The 16,855-nt window shown below is 45.9% G+C and overlaps 1 protein-coding gene across 1 annotated transcript; it reads left to right on the top strand.

Annotated features, from left to right (window-relative positions):
* Nucleotides 1-472: 472 nt before the first annotated feature.
* Nucleotides 473-10,878, top strand: SHOX (SHOX homeobox). Its single transcript, XM_005516499.2, has 5 exons — nucleotides 473-849; nucleotides 4,044-4,252; nucleotides 8,721-8,778; nucleotides 8,869-8,957; nucleotides 10,483-10,878. Exons 1-5 carry the CDS (start codon nucleotides 576-578, stop codon nucleotides 10,726-10,728), a joined length of 876 nt encoding a protein of 291 aa, XP_005516556.1. The 5' UTR covers nucleotides 473-575; the 3' UTR covers nucleotides 10,729-10,878.
* The last annotated feature ends 5,977 nt before the right edge of the window (nucleotides 10,879-16,855 follow it).

The following is a 16,855-nucleotide window of genomic DNA, read 5'->3' on the forward strand; positions in this document are numbered from 1 at the left end:
TGCAGGAGCTCAGTTATTTGGTTAGCTGTGGGTCCGTTTTTACTCACAGTGTTGTCACGCATAGGATGTCCTTAAAACCAATTAATTCTTCCTCGACTCGCATTTCTGCAACCCATTTACAGAATGTAGATACCTATTTTCATGTTTTCCTGTTTCCCCCTCCCTCCCTTTTATTCCCCTCTCTCTCTCTTCCTCTCTCTCTCTCTCTCCCTCTCCCTCTACCCCCCTCTTTTTCGCTGTTGCCTCTTTGCCTCCCTAAATCAAGGTGCAAAGATGCCAAAGAGTGATGAAATGAAAAGAAAGCCAATTGCTGGACTGAGGTGGGGGAGATAGCTGCTCGGAGTCCGCCTGCGACTATGGAGCAGTCAGTAATTGCTGGAGACAGGGAGAGCTGGGGGTTGGGCTGAGGTAGCCATGTATAAATAGTGTGATCTCAAATTGAAAGGCATAAATAACAGCAGGAGTGATCTAACCCTATACAGCCCATCTTCTACGTGCAAAAACAGCGTGTGGAGGACGGCCACATCTCCGACTGAAAATAAGTGGATCTCTGTGGATAAGATCACCGGGCAGCCATGGAAGAACTTACGGCTTTTGTATCCAAATCTTTTGACCAGAAAAGCAAAGAGAGCAGCAGCGGCAGTGGCAGCGGCAACAAGAAGGAGACGATCACGTACAGGGAAGTTTTGGAGAGTGGGTTGGCTCGCTCTAGGGAGCTTGGAAACTCTGATTCTAACCTGCAGGACATGACCGAGAGCAGCAACCATTGCCCGGTGCATCTTTTCAAAGACCACGTAGAGAGCGACAAGGACAAACTGAAGGAGTTCAACACGGGCAGGACGGCGGAAGGTAAGAGCAGGGCTGGGAGCCCTCCGCCCCGCGCTTCTCGCCGGCAGCCCCGGTCCCCTCCCCGGCCGCCCCTGGCTCTCCGCTGAGGGGGCGGCTTGGTCACCGCGGCCCCGGTTCGGGCCCCGGCGGGGCGAGCGGGATCGCCTCCCGCATCCTGCTTCCCTGCTGCGGTCACCTCCCTCCCTCGGCGGCGGGAACACAGCCTTAGGAACACGTACTCCTGCATGCAAAACGTGAGCGTAGCCGTGAAAAATAAGTCACAACTTCGGTCCTGCCCCCCCGCCAGCCCCCGTTCACATCCGAAATCGATCCGGTGCGTTAGGCGTTCTCTCGCCTGGGGGAAGGGGGCAGCGCAGCACGTCAGACGTTTTTGTCTATCTGTGTATTTTTGTACGAGGAAACCTTGTCCGGGGAGTTTTAATGCCTTAGGAGACCTGTTCTTCCTGCTTCCGGGCCGTCAGGATGCTGCTGCTGCTTATTCTGGGACAAAGCGGGACGTGGAGAGGGCTCTTTCTGGACATTTTGTCTTGGGTCGGTCAGCCTGTCCTACTCAGAGGCTCCGACCGGCGGGGACGAGAAGCAGGAGAGGAGCCTGGCTGTGGGGCAGCTGCCCGGACCCAGTGAGACAGAGCATCGCTGCGGCCAGAGGCACCGGCCGGCCCGGCCGACTGGTCCCTCGGTCCCTGCCAGTCCTCTCACCTGGGCCAGGGCAGCACGACACCCTGCCGACCCAAGGGCAAAACGCCATCCTTTCTTTAAGCAGCAACAACAGCAACAACAATTTAAAAATCCCGTATTTTTTAAAGCAACACAACTAAAAATCCCGCACAGGCTCGCAGGGGAAGGAGAGGATTAAAAGGACGGGGGGATTAGAAAGTTGAGAAAGTGTCTCTAGGCAAGTTAGACAGGTGGACCTGCCTGGGGAGCTACTGGCTAGCTTGGGGTAATAAAAACCGGTTAATAGGTTGGGGAACAACAACCAGCCTTTCAGCTGTTTCCTACTGTTTGATCTTGTTTAATATAACACTGGGAGATTTAATTTACAGCCCAAACTTTTATTTAATATCCTCCTCTTTCTACCTGCTTCCCAAACAGAAGAACGGGGTATAATCACGTATTAGGGTACCCATATTTCTGCACAAGCCAGTACCACTCAGCTCTGCTTATTTTCCTTCTCTGGTCGAGAGATTGAAAAACAAGATTCAGTTTAAGGGAATCATTTGCGCAGGAGATGATTTAAAAAAAAAAAAAAAAAAAAAAAAAAGGAAGCAGGGTATGCTTCAGAAATTAAAAATAGAATGAGAAGGAACGAAAAACCCCCCTCGACTACTCTCCCCTTTCCTCGTGAATCGAAATTCAGACTTGTATGTTTAGCTAATCTAATCTACGGAGAGGGGCTGGGGGTGGGGATGGAAGGGAGGAGTTGGAAAGAGCTGAGATGCTTGTGACAGTTTAAATTCATGCCAGGTTTCAGCCTAATTTCAACTGATTCGGGCGTGTGATTTCAGTCCCACCGATATGCTAGTTAATATTTTATACCTATCACGGACATGCTGTAGCCTCGGAAAAGAGACAGCTTTTGAAATCGCCTGATTTTCCCTAGGTATTTGCTGGGTTAGCACCCTCGTCTTTTCATAGGGATTCCCTTTACAGGAGAAATGAGAACAAAAAGCCTTTAAAACCAACCAGCGAATATCTCCATCCGGAGGCCAGACCCTTCCCAAAGTTTTATGCAGCCAGTACCAGCCCGGAGCCCGGGGGAATGTTCAGGGCCAGGGACAGTTTTCATTTTGGGAGTGAAACGAATCCTTCATCTTGAGTCCAGCCTTGCTTTAGCCCAGATGCTGTTCAGGACGCTTTGTTTCGTTTAATTAACTTACGATTTGCAGTTTACAATTTGCATTTTGGGATGCCCCTAAGTATATAGGTTAATAAATGTTCATGTGCACATTTCTCTGCGTGTGTGTACATACGTATGTATGTATACAGTACCTGGTGAGGAAAAAGGGAATTAATTCGGGATCGTCCGCAGATGCGACTCTCCCCACATCCACACCACCCAGAAGGTGAGGCACGACAAAGGAGGCAGTGAGAACAGGCTCGTCCCGGGACTCCGCCGGTGCCCGCGCTGGATGCGCACCCGGTGGGGCGCCCCAGGCAGGCAGGGGATCCCGGGGAACCGGTTCAGCCTAAAGTGGTGTCCCTCGCTCCAGCATCTGTTCCTCTTTTCGTTAACTGGATTTGAAAGAAGGACAGAGCCTTAGGCCTCCTAGCATTAAGGAAAAGGGGCGGGGGGAGGAATATAATAATAAAAACGTATGAAATAATATGCCAAAGCAAAAGAAATTTCCCTGCCCAAGACAGAAAAGGGGAACTGTTTTATCCGCTGCCCCCACAGCCTCCCCTCTGACCGGGACAAGCATACTCAGCGGCTGCCTCTGGTCGCAAGCTCTCCACGAGCCCTGTTGGAATCCCGGAAGGTTGGGAGGGTTCCTGCTGTTTCGGAGGGCTGGGAGTGACCCATGGCCCTGGAGCCCTCTGTCCCGCACAGGGCCGAGCGGGACCGCCGCCCCCGGGTTCCTAGCCGCTGGCAGGTATTTCGGGGGAAAGAGGGTTGTTAAGGAGGAGAGAGACGGGCAGACTCCATCTCATGCCCAGGAAAAGTTTCTTTTACCAGACAAACAACTATCATCGTGGCTTCACCATGATAGCGGTAGGGAGCTTCTCGCACAGCCCTCTTTGGGAGAAAACGTCGCCGGAGAAATCCCCTTCCCCCACCTCTTCCCACTGCCTGGAGGTATCGGGGGGCCGGCGGTTTTCCTGCCAAACCCTTCCCTGAGCTGCCCGTACCGACGGGCGGCACGGCTTCCTCCTAACCTTGGAAGGAAAATAAAATTATATTTATCTGTATAGTTTTTCTGATAGGGCATCAGACAGGCAAGGCAGCGCGGCTCCCTTCCTCCTCCGGCCCTCGGGCGAGCTGCCCCCTGCCCGGCGCGGAGCTTGTAGCGGAGCTCAGCCCCCCTCGCCCCTCCGGGGCCTGCCCGGGGACCTCCTGTCCCCCCGACAGCTGCACCCGCAAGTTGTGCTGAGTTTGGGGACGAAGAGGGGAGGAGGGAGACCCCTGTGTGTGAGAATTTCGAAGAGGTGCGAGGGGAGGCTCAGCGTCGTTTTCTTCTTCCCCCTCCCGGCAGGGATCTACGAATGCAAAGAGAAGAGGGAAGATGTGAAGTCAGAAGATGAAGACGGACAGACCAAGCTTAAACAAAGGAGAAGCAGAACCAATTTCACACTAGAGCAGCTGAACGAGCTGGAAAGACTTTTTGATGAGACTCACTATCCGGATGCCTTCATGAGGGAGGAACTAAGCCAGAGGCTGGGACTATCTGAAGCTAGGGTTCAGGTAAGAGAAAGGCTCTGTTCCTGGAAGCGTGCTCACCTCACTTCCTAACTGCCAGCGGATCCTAGCACAGTGCCCCGTTTCATGCAGAGCGGGGAGATGAAGGCAGAGGTGACACGTGTGATGGGAAAGCTGTTTGCAAGTCTGCTGTACCTGTCCTGCCAAACAGTTATTCTGCTCTGGGAATATCTGCCCGTGTCTATTTCCTAGGAATGAGGTTTAAAAATTTTTTTTTTGGTATGTGTGTTGGGTAGGGTGGTTGGGTGGTGATAGTGTTGACAAGTCTCTAATAACTGAACAACTGTTTTTTTTTGGTTTTTTTTTTTTTTTAATTTATTTTTCCCCTTGCAAACGTGCCATTTACTCCCTTAATCCTTACTTTCTTCCCGCTTTTTCTATTATGGGAAGAAAAAAAAAGAAAAAGGCTAGAAAACAATCGCCTGAATAAGGCTAGACAGTTTGGGTGCTGAGGGACGGGATTAGCCAGAGCCGGGGGAAAGGTGCCGGCTCTGATTCGCACAGCAAGCGTATGAATGCATGCCACCCCATCTGGTGGAGGTTCCCCCCGTCCCTCCCATCCCGCTTCAGAGACAGCTAAATGCCAATTAGACTTCGAAATCTTGCAAATAGATCCGGGTTGCTGTAGTCCTGGGGCCACCAGAGCTGTCTGTTTGGGTGGCTCTACATCGATTATTTTAAAATTGGATTTTCAGTTTGATGTAGAGGAAAAATACTCCCTCTTCCCCCAAGCCAACTAGGGAATGCTTCCACAAAACAGATGTCATATTAAAAGAAACAAAAACCCTCAACCAAACAAAAAAAACCCCAACATAGAAATAATTGACAAAAATCTACCTAGAAAAAATAAGACCAACCTGTGGCTCCATAAGCAGGCCCAGAGCAGGAGAAACCTGAAGGAAACATCTTCTTGGATTAAAATACTATGCCTGGCCTAAGAGACACAAACCTAACTAAAACTCAAGAAGAAAAAGTCTCCAAGGCAACCCCTGCACTGGACAGAACTCTTTCACACCCTGGAGATAAGACATGTACATGTATATCTGCCTATAGGAGTGTGCGGGTGGCTACTTTGGCACGGGTATGGCTCTGTGGGTATAGATGGAGGCCTCCACGCCCTGACCTGACCCCCGGGGCACAGTGGCAAGAAATACTCCAGCCCCGAGCTGGAGTGGGGAGAGGGGTCTGTTTGAGCCCCTCTTTCAGCATGGAAAGCAAGCAGACAGCACACTGCTCAGCCAGCATTTGCCTGAGCAAGTCACTACCTCACTTTAAACAACTGTCTCCTGGAGGCAAGTCCTGAAATAAATGGAGTACCTAAGTTGCTTTCGGGGTTTTTTTTTTTTTTTTTTTTTTTTTTTTTTTTTTTTTCCCCTATTTCTTTCAAGGTTTTATTCTCCCCTCAGCTCCTGTGACTCTCAGTACAAACCAAGTAGGGCAAGGGATGGTGCTGGGCATATGACTTAGGAATGGCAGCTTGCAGGGAATATTGCAGGGGTTGAGAGTGCTGCTGGCCTACTTTCTCCTGGAAGATTGATCTAACCACACCATATAAATTAATGAAAAGATTAAACTTTTGCTGAAGGGGACATCAACTCTTATGTCATCTTCCCAGATCTTCTTACTTGGGCTCTGTAATATCTTTCCAAGGCCTTGATGTACTGTTTCTATAAAAATAAATTACTTGTAATTGAATTCTGCACTCTTTCTTTCAAGTACTTTATTACTGAGGAGCACCTTAACAGGATGTTCATAGTTACAGGAAAATTGGTGCTTCAAGTGCTAACAGATCTTAAAACAGCACACACACCCCCAAAAAAAAAAAAATTAAAAAAAAGCCAAACCAAAAGTGTCAGGACAAGATTATGACGGAGATTAAAAAAAAATGTATTTAATAATTTTATAAAAGAGGTTTGTGTGGATTTAAAAAACCCCTATACATAAAGTAAGTATAAAGAAAAAAAAGAGGAAAAATGAACAATTAGTTAGGAAATAAGCAGAGATTTAATATCCATCAATAAGTGGAAGCAGAAAAAAAAAAAAGGCAGAAAAGGGAAAGGTTTGTTGTTGTTTTTTTGTTGTTTTTTTTCCTAATACTTTCGGAATTGCTTTCTAATTCCTATCTAAACCTCTTGTCCCTTGCTGTTAAAGGATATAGTTTCAATTTAGCGTGGAAATTTGCTGTAAATAAATTGAAGCTCCTATGGTAGCTAGTCCTTATTAACCTTTTATTTTTAGTGTTGTACTGGAAACTCATATCACCCAGCTGTCAGGGTTATAATTGAAAGTTATGAGACCATAGTGAGGAGCAGGCAGTAATTCAATTACAACAAATATCTTTGGGTTTATGGTGCAGGGCTAAATTAAATGTCATTATTCACTGTCTCTAATGGAAATCAAAAGGAAATCAGATTAGAGCATTTGTGAAAGAAATCACTGAGTGATCCTTAATGAAGAAATAACTGTCTAAAACAGTGTACTGTGCTTTACTTAGCATATTCATGACTAATTGGAATTGATCGCGAATCACACCAAGCCTGATTTATTATCGCTTAACGCAGTGGCTAATTCATCACTTTTATTCCTCATAACCTTATTTTTTCGTAGCTAAAGGGAAAGGGCACTTCGTTTTCCAGATTTAAATATAATTTCGGTTTGAAAGATATTCTGATTTGCAAGAGAAGTTGTTTAAACGCTGCTTAAATTTCTTCTGACAATTTACACTGCTTTGGCGAGGCAGGGGAGGGGGTGGGGGGCATGGGGAACACGCACAAGATTTCCTGCAAGGATTTACCACGGCGAAAAAAAATATTATTGTCGCTACAGCTCGATAATATTTTGTATGCTGGTATTTAAATACATATGTACATGTATATAAATCCCTAACGGTACAGTTAAAAGGAGAAGCGATGCATGCTGTTAATATTTGCGTGTTGCTGGTAGGGAAAAATAGGCTTGTGCCGGGCTGTGCTGTGCAGGGCAGCGGAGCGGCAGCGATGCCCGCTTAGAACTGGGAGGGTTGCGCTGGCGACAGCCGTCAGAGATAGGAAACCAGGACTAGTGGGTGGGTGGGCGGATGGATGGATGGATGGATGGATGGATGGATGGATGGGTCTGTCTGTCTGTCTGTCTGTCTGTCCGTCCGTCGGCTGGTCTATCTGTCCGCACCCGCGGCGCTCCGCAGTCGCCCGCTGCGTGCTTCCCCCACAGACATCCTAGGCAGGAAAAATGGTGCGCTAAATCAGAGAAGGCCAATTCCTACTTAAGAAAATCACTGAGGTACCCGAGGTAATTAATGCCTTCGGAAGCCTTTCTTTGCACTAATTACTCCGTTGTAAATGACCATCATTAAGGCAATTGAAGAAAGCTTGAAGGGAAAATTTGATGTAGGAAGTGCAGTTAGTATTAATTAACCGTATGATCTCTTGGCAAGTGCAAGAACATCAAAGGTTGTAGGTGTTTACTTAGCCACAAGATTTTATCAGCGCTGAAAGTCAATGTTTGTCCATATTCGGTAGGTTTTGGTATAAAGATAAGGATCCCCAAAATATTTTGGCCCGCGTTTCTGATGATGTTTTGGGGAGAGCTGTTAATCGAGCACGGTGGAAGGGGGAAAGTAATGAAGGTCTGAAATGTCCCTGGAAAAAGAGGCACGGGCAGCGCAGTGGCAACTGCAAAGTTTTGAGATTGTTTGAGTGAAAACGGCTGGAGTTGGGATAGCATTATCGAATTACAGGCGTTCCTCGGGTAGGGGCATTAGCACTTCTTTACATCCCAGCCTGCAAAAGATGTTGCTCTTATCTGGTCAGAAGTCTGCAGAAATGGATTTTTTTTTTTTTTAAACATTTAGGGAACGGGGAATGTTTCAGACCCTTTCGGGAAACTTCAGTGTCTCGCATCTTGTCGGAGATGATCAATTTCAAGCTCCGCTCGGGAGAGGGCAGGAGGTCCAGTCTCTTGGGGGCCAGACCCCGGAGTCCGACCTGGCCCACGCTGGCTCTTCCCGGGCTGCTTAAGAACTAGGAAGGGTTCGAGGGTCCCATCCGTCCTGCGGGTGGTCTTACTGAAAGTGTCGCTCCAGACGGGTGGCAGAAAGACCGCCACTGCCTGCCCAGGGGACACGGGGCCCTCCGAGACTCAGTGCTAGGCGGCAGGCTCCCGGTCTCTCCAGCTGCGAGGGCGCTTCCCATCTCCTAGGTTCAACTGAGGGACCACGACAAGGAGCAGGACCTCCCCCACGAATACCCCACAGCAGCACAGAGAGGGGCTCGCTCCCCCTGGGCTCCAGCTCGTCCCCTCGGCTGCTCCCGAGGGGAGACCCCAGCAAAGCTGGGCAGTCACTCGCCTCACCCCTCCATCCCTAGCTCCTGATAGAATGTTTTCTTAGCGGCTGCCTAGGCCACCTCCATTTTTTGGTTGTTGTTTTGGTTTTGTTTGATTTTTCTTTTCACAGGTCTGGTTCCAGAACAGGAGAGCGAAGTGCCGAAAGCAGGAAAACCAGATGCACAAAGGTGGGTTAGGGGTGCGGACCGGCCGGGGGGTGGAGGCCTCGGAGCCCCGGGGCGCCTTCGCCACTCACCCGGCCCCGTCTCTCTCCGCAGGTGTGATCCTGGGAACCGCCAGCCATTTAGACGCCTGCAGAGTAGCCCCCTATGTGAATATGGGAGCCCTGAGGATGCCTTTCCAACAGGTAGTTAGCTCCGGTTTTATTTTACTTTCCCTCAGTAAGCTCCGACCCCCATTCATTTGCACTGGAGGAAGCCGGACACGTTTACAAGTGCCATTTATATAGAAGTTGGCACGTATTAAAAACAGGCTGTAAAACTTCGTGAAGGAGCCCCCACCCGGCTTTCGGGAGCTCAGCGCTGTTCGGGACCGAGCGGGGGGTCCCACGGCCCCGGGAGGCTCCGACGGGGCTAAGGGCCCCTCGGCCGCCGTGCGATGGACTGGCACACAGGGGGGATGGCACACAGGGGGGATGGCACACAGGGGGGATGGCACACAGGGGTCCCGCAGCCTGGACTGGCCTCCCGGGGGCGCATCGCCTGCCCCGGGCGGGCTGGGCCTGGCAGTGCCCGGGCGGGCCCGCCCGCCCTCTGCGGGGGCGGACCGGCTCGGTCCCGAGCAGCCCAGGGGGCTTTGGTCCCCTCCTGGCGCCGGAGAGCGCTGCGGGAGGAGGCTCTTGCACCCGACGGGCGAAACCGTGAGGGGCAAAAACTATGCGGACCCTTGCGCTGTAGTTCCCCTCCTCATTCCCGGGCGGGCTGCTGGGACCTGTCCTTTTCCGATGGATGCGACCGCTGAGGAGGTGGGGAACCTGCTCCCAAATGCTCTGCCGCCCTTTTGGTCAGCCAGGACAGGGGCAGTGGCGGAGCGCAGGCACCGACGCCACTGCGGGACCCGCGTCCATGCCCCAGCGAGGCGCAGCCATCCGGGAAAGGCCGCTGGGGAAAACCGGGAGGAGGGTGATGAAATTCCGTTCCCGCTTCTAGCCGGTTGTAACTCTCCCTCCCTCTGTTTTTTTTGTGGTTTTTTTTTTTTTTTTTTTTTTTTTTGGTCAATTAATCGGGGAATTGATTTTTTCCAGCCCAAAGGGACCCTCCACCACCTTCTCCGTCTCGGAGACACGTGGAGCTGACAGATTAATTGTATTGATTTTTAAAAGACATATTTGGACCAAAATAATTAAATACATAAATAAACTCTCCCCCACTCCTCCCCGAACCTACCCGAAGCTGAAATCTCTCAGTCAACCCAATGTGTTTGTGTAGATCTAGAAAGCTCCAAAGCAAACACTCGCTGGGTATAAAAGGGACCCATGGCCAAAGAGTTTTTAGCAAGGTATAAATAAACATCCCTGAAAAAAAAAAAAAAGAAAAAAAAAAAAGAGGGAAAAATATTAGCTATTTAGCACTTGTTGGCGCCCGTGCTTTGGGCCGTATTTATTTTCTTTTCTTTTCTTTTATTTATTTATTTATTTATTTAAAACCACCAGGAGGAGGGTTAAGCGTGTCTCTGTGCCCTTGCTTGAGCAAGGAGCGGAGCTTTGCCTCCCTGACTGCGGGCGGGAACTCCGCTCCACAAGTTGTTCTTTCTATCCGCCGTGCTCCCGGGCAGGGTCGGGCTTGGGGACGCGTGGCCTGTGGCGGGCTGTGGGGCTGTGTGCCCGGGCTGCGGGCTCGGGGCTGACGCCGTGTCTCTGCCCCCGCGCCCAGGTCCAGGCGCAGCTGCAGCTGGAGGGCGTGGCCCACGCGCACCCGCACCTGCACCCGCACCTGGCGGCCCACGCGCCCTACCTGATGTTCCCGCCGCCGCCCTTCGGGCTGCCCATCGCCTCCCTGGCCGAGTCCGCCTCCGCCGCCGCCGTCGTGGCCGCGGCCGCCAAGAGCAACAGCAAGAACTCCAGCATCGCCGACCTGCGGCTGAAGGCCCGGAAGCACGCCGAGGCCCTGGGGCTCTGACACGCTTCCCCCGAGCCCCCCATCACACCCCGCCCCGGGTGCCCGCGGCGGGCGGACGTGTGACCCGCACGGACCGCCGCTCTGCCCCCCCCGCTCCTCCTCATCCTCCTCCTCCCTGGCTGCAGGGCGAGCAGCGAGCGCTCCGGCCGCCCTGCCGCCCTATCTCCTTTTTTTTTTTTTTTTTTTTTTTATTATATATAATTTTTTCGGGGGTTTTGTTTTTATTTTTCTGCCCTTCCCCGAGGTCTGCGAGCGCCGCTTTGCTCGCCCGCTCGGCCCCAGGGACTCGGCGGCCGGGAGGTGCCGCGTGGCGCGGCGGGGACGCTCCGCCCGCTGCCGAACCGCGGACACGACACACGCGAGCGGCAAACACGCACCCGCCAGCCAGAGACTCCTCGGAGGACAAAGTAGGTGGGAGGAGAGAGAAAAGAGAGCTAAAAAAAAAAAAAATCACAAAAAGAGGAAAAAAAAAAAAAAAGAGAAATGAAATGAAACGATCTCTAAATTATGTTAATCTGTGAACATTGGGGACACTTTGGATTTTTGACCCTGGCAAAAGTGATCGCTCCGGCATAACGTCATCTGCTGCTGTCAGTTTTGCTACCTTGTGCATGTGTCAAACTAAACACGTTTTGAAGATCAGAAATATATTAGAACAAAACTAAACAAAACAAATAGTAATAATAATAAATAATAAATCCTTGGGGCTGGTCTCCATTAAAGATGACATTTCTTTGTTGCCAACAGTATTATTTCACTGCCATGAATCTCTTCCATCACTGAGGAGCTGCTGCTGCTGCAGAACTGGTTTGAATTTAAATGTGGAATTTCAGATCTGAGGCAAGGCAGGTTTTTATTTTCCTTCTTTTCTTTCCTAAGGAAAAAAAAAATTAGCAGCAATAACAAAAAAGTGTGTGTCTCAAATGGCTATGTCCTTTGAAAGGAGAAAAAAAAGAGAGACTAGAATTTACTAATTGTTAGTGATAACTTGAAAGATGGGAACAATAAGAAATGCACCTGTTTTGCCAGAATTACGTGAACTCAAAGAGCTGTATTGTGCCATAGAAACAGGTCAGTTTTTCATTTTTTCCCCCCAAATGCCTAGATCTTTGAATCAGAATCTCACTGCTTTACAGGATGTAGAAAGGATGAATTATACAACAAAGATGGACATATGGTTTTAAGGCATAATACTGATGCAGCATTAATTTTAGTGAAATGCAATTAAGTGCAGTAAAGTGCAATACTGTAAATATTATAGATTAAAAAAAATAGCAGTACTTATTCAGTTATTAACCAATTCTGCAAAATCCGTAACTTAAATTCTTTATGCTCAGACTGGTGCATTGCAGCTCCTTGCCAAAATGACAGTCTGAGTCTTCTAGGAACGGATAAAGTTATATGTATCACGTATGGGAAAAGGTAGATACTATGATTTCTAGTCAACTTAATGTGCCGTATTTCTGGGAAGCAAGCTGAAAAGTCTGTAAGGCACTTTCATATGGTTTTAAGTAAAAAACAAAACAATAAACCCAAACAAATTAAAACAACCCATAGAAGAGTTCTGTAGAAAATGACAAGTTCAATATTTGGCCATTTAAATTTTTGCCAGTGATTTGGACACCAAGTATTAAGCTAATGCTTAAGCAAAGTAACTACTATGAATCCAGCGAAGGATGGAGAGCAGGGAAGTCCTTTAAATTATATTACCAAAGTGTCTGGGTTTACTGACCCTCCTCCCCAGTTTTCCTTTTTCCTGTTATTCAGTTCAAATTAGGTTTGGGGTTTTTTTAAAAGTTTTGCTGGGGATGAGAGAGGAAGGTACAAATAGTGGTCTTGTCTTCATCTAACAAGATAGTTATTTGTTGCCTTTGCTACCAAGGCCTGTGTTGATGGAAGGTTATCCTCTGAATAGCACCATTATTAGGCCTGCTTTTTATGTCTCGTTTAGCAATCCATTACTAGTTTTGGCTTTTGCTGATATTTATAAAATCCAAATATTACTGTAGGACAAAAACTCATGCTTAGGATAATTTTTAGAGACTTTTCCTCTTTTTTTTTTTTAAATTTTTTTTTTCTTTTCTCTTTCAAATTTTGATATTTTCTAGCAAGCAAAATTTCTGGAATGTCAAATATGTGCAGTTTCCCTTCTATTTATTATGTGAGAAGTAGTTAATATCAAGGATTTGCTGGGACTGATAAAAGTTGCCTGCCTTTTTACCTCTCTATGAATGTCTAGTACATTTATAAAGCAAGGCCAAAATATTTAGGTAACATTACTAGCTGCTGAGAAGTACAGACCAAATCTCAGGCGGTTAACAATTTCTTATTGAAGCAAAACGTTGTCTGGAAAGTAAAATGTTATTCGCGATGATGTATGAAATTCTGGCTAGAATGAGAAATATTTGGAGTGGTGCTAGCACTTCTAAAATGCAGATCTGAAAAATAATAAACATTAGTACAAAGATGGTTTAGGCTAAAGTAAGTAACCTGCTGTACTGGACACCCACAGCCATTGAAGGAGAATTAGATACACAGTGTTGAAGACCAAAGGCATAGAGCTATAGATTGAATGGGGACTGCTTGTTATCTGTACCTCTAATGTAATTGTTAGCCTTTCAAATTCTCTTTTGAGAATCTGAGAGATTACATGGTTATTTTGCAGTCCTGCGCTGGACTTTCAGAAAGGAGTGATTTTTTTACCCTCAGATAATTCCATAGAGTGAACTTGTTAAACCTGTAGCATTGGGATATGAATTTTCTCAGACATCCAAGTGAGATGCTGAGAAGTGGTACTGACCTCAAAGTGTTACAGGATACACCTACAGTATGCATCCACTTTGTATGGGAAGGAATAACTTTCTGCCTTTTTTGTTCTACTAGATACAAACACAGCAAAAAATGCCTGTAGACTTCTCTCAGAAATTTTACTTCTTTATGGTATTCAAAACGCAGTGGCAACATGAATGCAATTCCCTGCTAAGATGAAACAAGGCTGGTAGTGTAGCATACATCTTTCTAGAATGAAATATTTTTACTTTTTTTCTGAGTTCTTTCAATGGATGTGTCAAGGACAGTCTTGCTCTCTGCCACAGAAGGGAAGGAGGTGGCAAGATTTATCAACTTAGCATGCTTAGAAGGAGGTACCACAGCTCAGCCTGGGGAGAGGGGCAGGGTGTTGCTGGGCATCTACCAAGGTGCTTAATGCTGTTCTTGCTTTTAATTCAGTATGAAAGGAAATGAAAAGGTGCACTGTGTAGGAGCTGTTGTCAAAACTGGTTTTGCTTTGCTGTTTTGAGTAGGCCAATTGCATTAGTGCAGGTGTAAAAGCTTTGCCTTGTTTTGGATGATGCACGCAGGTGACCTCCTCTTCTTGTCGTCTTTACATCATTGGAAAGAAACGAGGCATCCTACCTGGCCTACCATGTGTTGGACTGTACTTTTCTCTAAGTGTAAGTCACTGTGGCTCCATTCACCATGTGGTGCTCCAGTGATCCATACAAGTTGAGTTTTGGACCAAAGCATCTACTCCATCTCTGTTAATGTGTGGTCTCTTTATGTTTGTTTCTTTGTTTTATTTTTGTTCTTTAATTGTTTCCTTAAGTAGGTTGGAGGTTGAAGATAACATAGTCATGGTCCTGAGATGCTTTATTAAAGTTTAAAAGTTTTGTAATTCTTTGACATGCTCAGGCGTGCCAAGCCTCATTAACTGTCCACCATCATCAGCCTGATCTTTGTGTAATCTTTGATTTGAGAAGTGTGAGATTTCCAAGATCATCAAAACAGCAGCCACTGAGCAGAATTTCCTTGGAGAAGGAAATTGGAGGAGGCCTTCATTTAGCATATGTGGATTGCTAAAGTATCTTTCTCAGAAGATTGGTCTGCTATTTGAAAAATAACTTGAATGAATGCCAAATGAATACTGACGTTTATAAGCAAGACTATAAAATGGCTTCATGCCTTAAATGGGCCCCTTTATAATGGAAAGATTAGATTCTGTGGGTTTTTTTTTTTTTCAAGCTGTCAAACAAGTTAAAGTAATTCATTCATTTGTACCAAAATAGCCAGTTAACTCCATGGCTCATTTTTATTGACTTGGAAATATGTGAAAAAATTATACTGAAAGTTTTTTTTGCTTTGTTAGGGTCATATAGATGTAGTGACATTTTGGTTAATATCATAATACTTAGCACTTATATAATGTTCATTTGCAAAGCACTGTATAAATGTCTGTTATTTAATCCTCACCAGTTATGAACTAGGTAAGAATTATTGTCCCTCTTTTTGTAGAAATTAAGGCATATAAATGAAGGACCAGGTTCCATCACCCATTGTCAACCGAGTATGATTACTTTTGTTTTTGTAATGTAGCAACAACTCCCGGATCATAATCTGACATGAGCTTTATGGTGGTATACAAACTTTTATGTAGCCAGAGCTGCTTAAAATTTAAACTGTATCTGACTTCAGAAAAAGTTTTAAAGGGCACATTGAATGTGTTTTGGAGTGTCAGAATGTGCCTGTGTGTTATTTCCACACAACATGAAGTTACTGTCCAATTCTCCGACCCTGTATGTCAGTGGGAATTTTGTTTATGACTCAATGGGGCCGAGTTGTGTCAGTGCTAAGACTAAAACCAAATTTCCAAGTTCCCAACAGCATGCACAAATTGCTAGGAAACTCTGATTTCCCACTTCCCCTACTATAAATTTTTCACACTGACCGAGTGTACAGATGTCAATTCTTTGCATGCTTTATCTGCTATGTCTTTTAGTCCTATGTTTGCCTATAAAATAATAATAAGACATGATTTTGAATTGACATAACATTGACACATTGGGACTGTTGACTCAAATCAAATAGACGTAGTAGTACAGAAATCCAGATCCCTAAGGCAAACCCACTTTATGGATTTTTTTTTTTTTTTGGTGATGAAAAATACGCATGTTTTCTGCTTGTTTAAATGTGCTAAGCAAAATTATTTTTTTTTTAAACAGATAATTTAATTTTTTGGAGGCATTATTGTTTTGGAGATGGCAGGCCTTTTTTCCCCTTCAGTTTGAGGAAAACTTTCAAAGCATAGGAAAAATAGGTTACACATCTTTCTTAGAAATGTGTTTATTTTTATAATATCTAATATCTAATGATCCAGGTGGTGTCCTTGTTACTGCTAATATTACACAATTCTATAAAGTGCACACAGCCAATATGGTTGGAATTTTTTTGTGTTCCTGTTTAAAAGGATAGTTGAAGTGCCCCACTTTTCATCTGTAAGCAACCTTCTCACCTCATTATGTTGTTTTCTTTCCCTGATGTAACAGCATTTTCATGGCAAAGAAGTTTTCAAACAGCTGTGGATAACATCGTAACAGCTTCTCATTTGGTCCTTTGAAAATCTCTACTGATTGAAGTTGGATGTGATAGGGCTGGAGAAGGCCTGGTACTGCTTGGAAACTAAAACAAAAAATAAAAAGTAGTGCTATGTGCTACGGAGTGTGATCTCCTCTCCTTCAGAGACAAATAGAGCCTTCTGCCTTTAGCCTCGTGCTTGTAAAATGGCATCTCTAAGTCACTTCTTTAAAAGGTACAACATGGGCCCTGTCAATGTAATTCTGTGGCTGATTTTATATTGGTTATTTTTGCTGGCTGGCTTTTCCAGGCCAGTCAGTGGAAGGCCACAGGCTTTGGTGTTCGAGGCATTCTTCAAAAGGGGTGTGATGACAGATATCCCTCAAATTCTTATAGTTAGACAGATTTGATACTAAAAGTTGGTTCCTAATTTTAGTAAATTTTCTGATTTCCAATAAATAATTGAAACATAATGTAGTTCATACACCTTATATTGAAAATTGATATATAACTAAAATCAGTTGAAGAATGTAGAAAAAATCAGATTTTGAAGCTGAAGATATTTATTGAAAGACAATACTTTCATGAATCTAGGCTTATGGTATGTATTAATTACATCAAAGACAGGCAAATATCTCTGTTTTTTGTATTAATGTATGTGGATGTTTTATTTATTTTTTGTTTGAAAATTCTAAATGTGTATTATTTTAATTATGTTGAGTGTAAATTTGACAATGCTTTGCATTTATTTTTATATTTTAAAACCCTGTTGCTTTTG

The sequence above is a fragment of the Pseudopodoces humilis genome, chromosome 2 (genome assembly GCF_049639895.1).
Source record: "Pseudopodoces humilis isolate 2021_Gansu_Grassland_sample_001 chromosome 2, ASM4963989v1, whole genome shotgun sequence".
NCBI classification, from domain to species: domain Eukaryota; kingdom Metazoa; phylum Chordata; class Aves; order Passeriformes; family Paridae; genus Pseudopodoces; species Pseudopodoces humilis.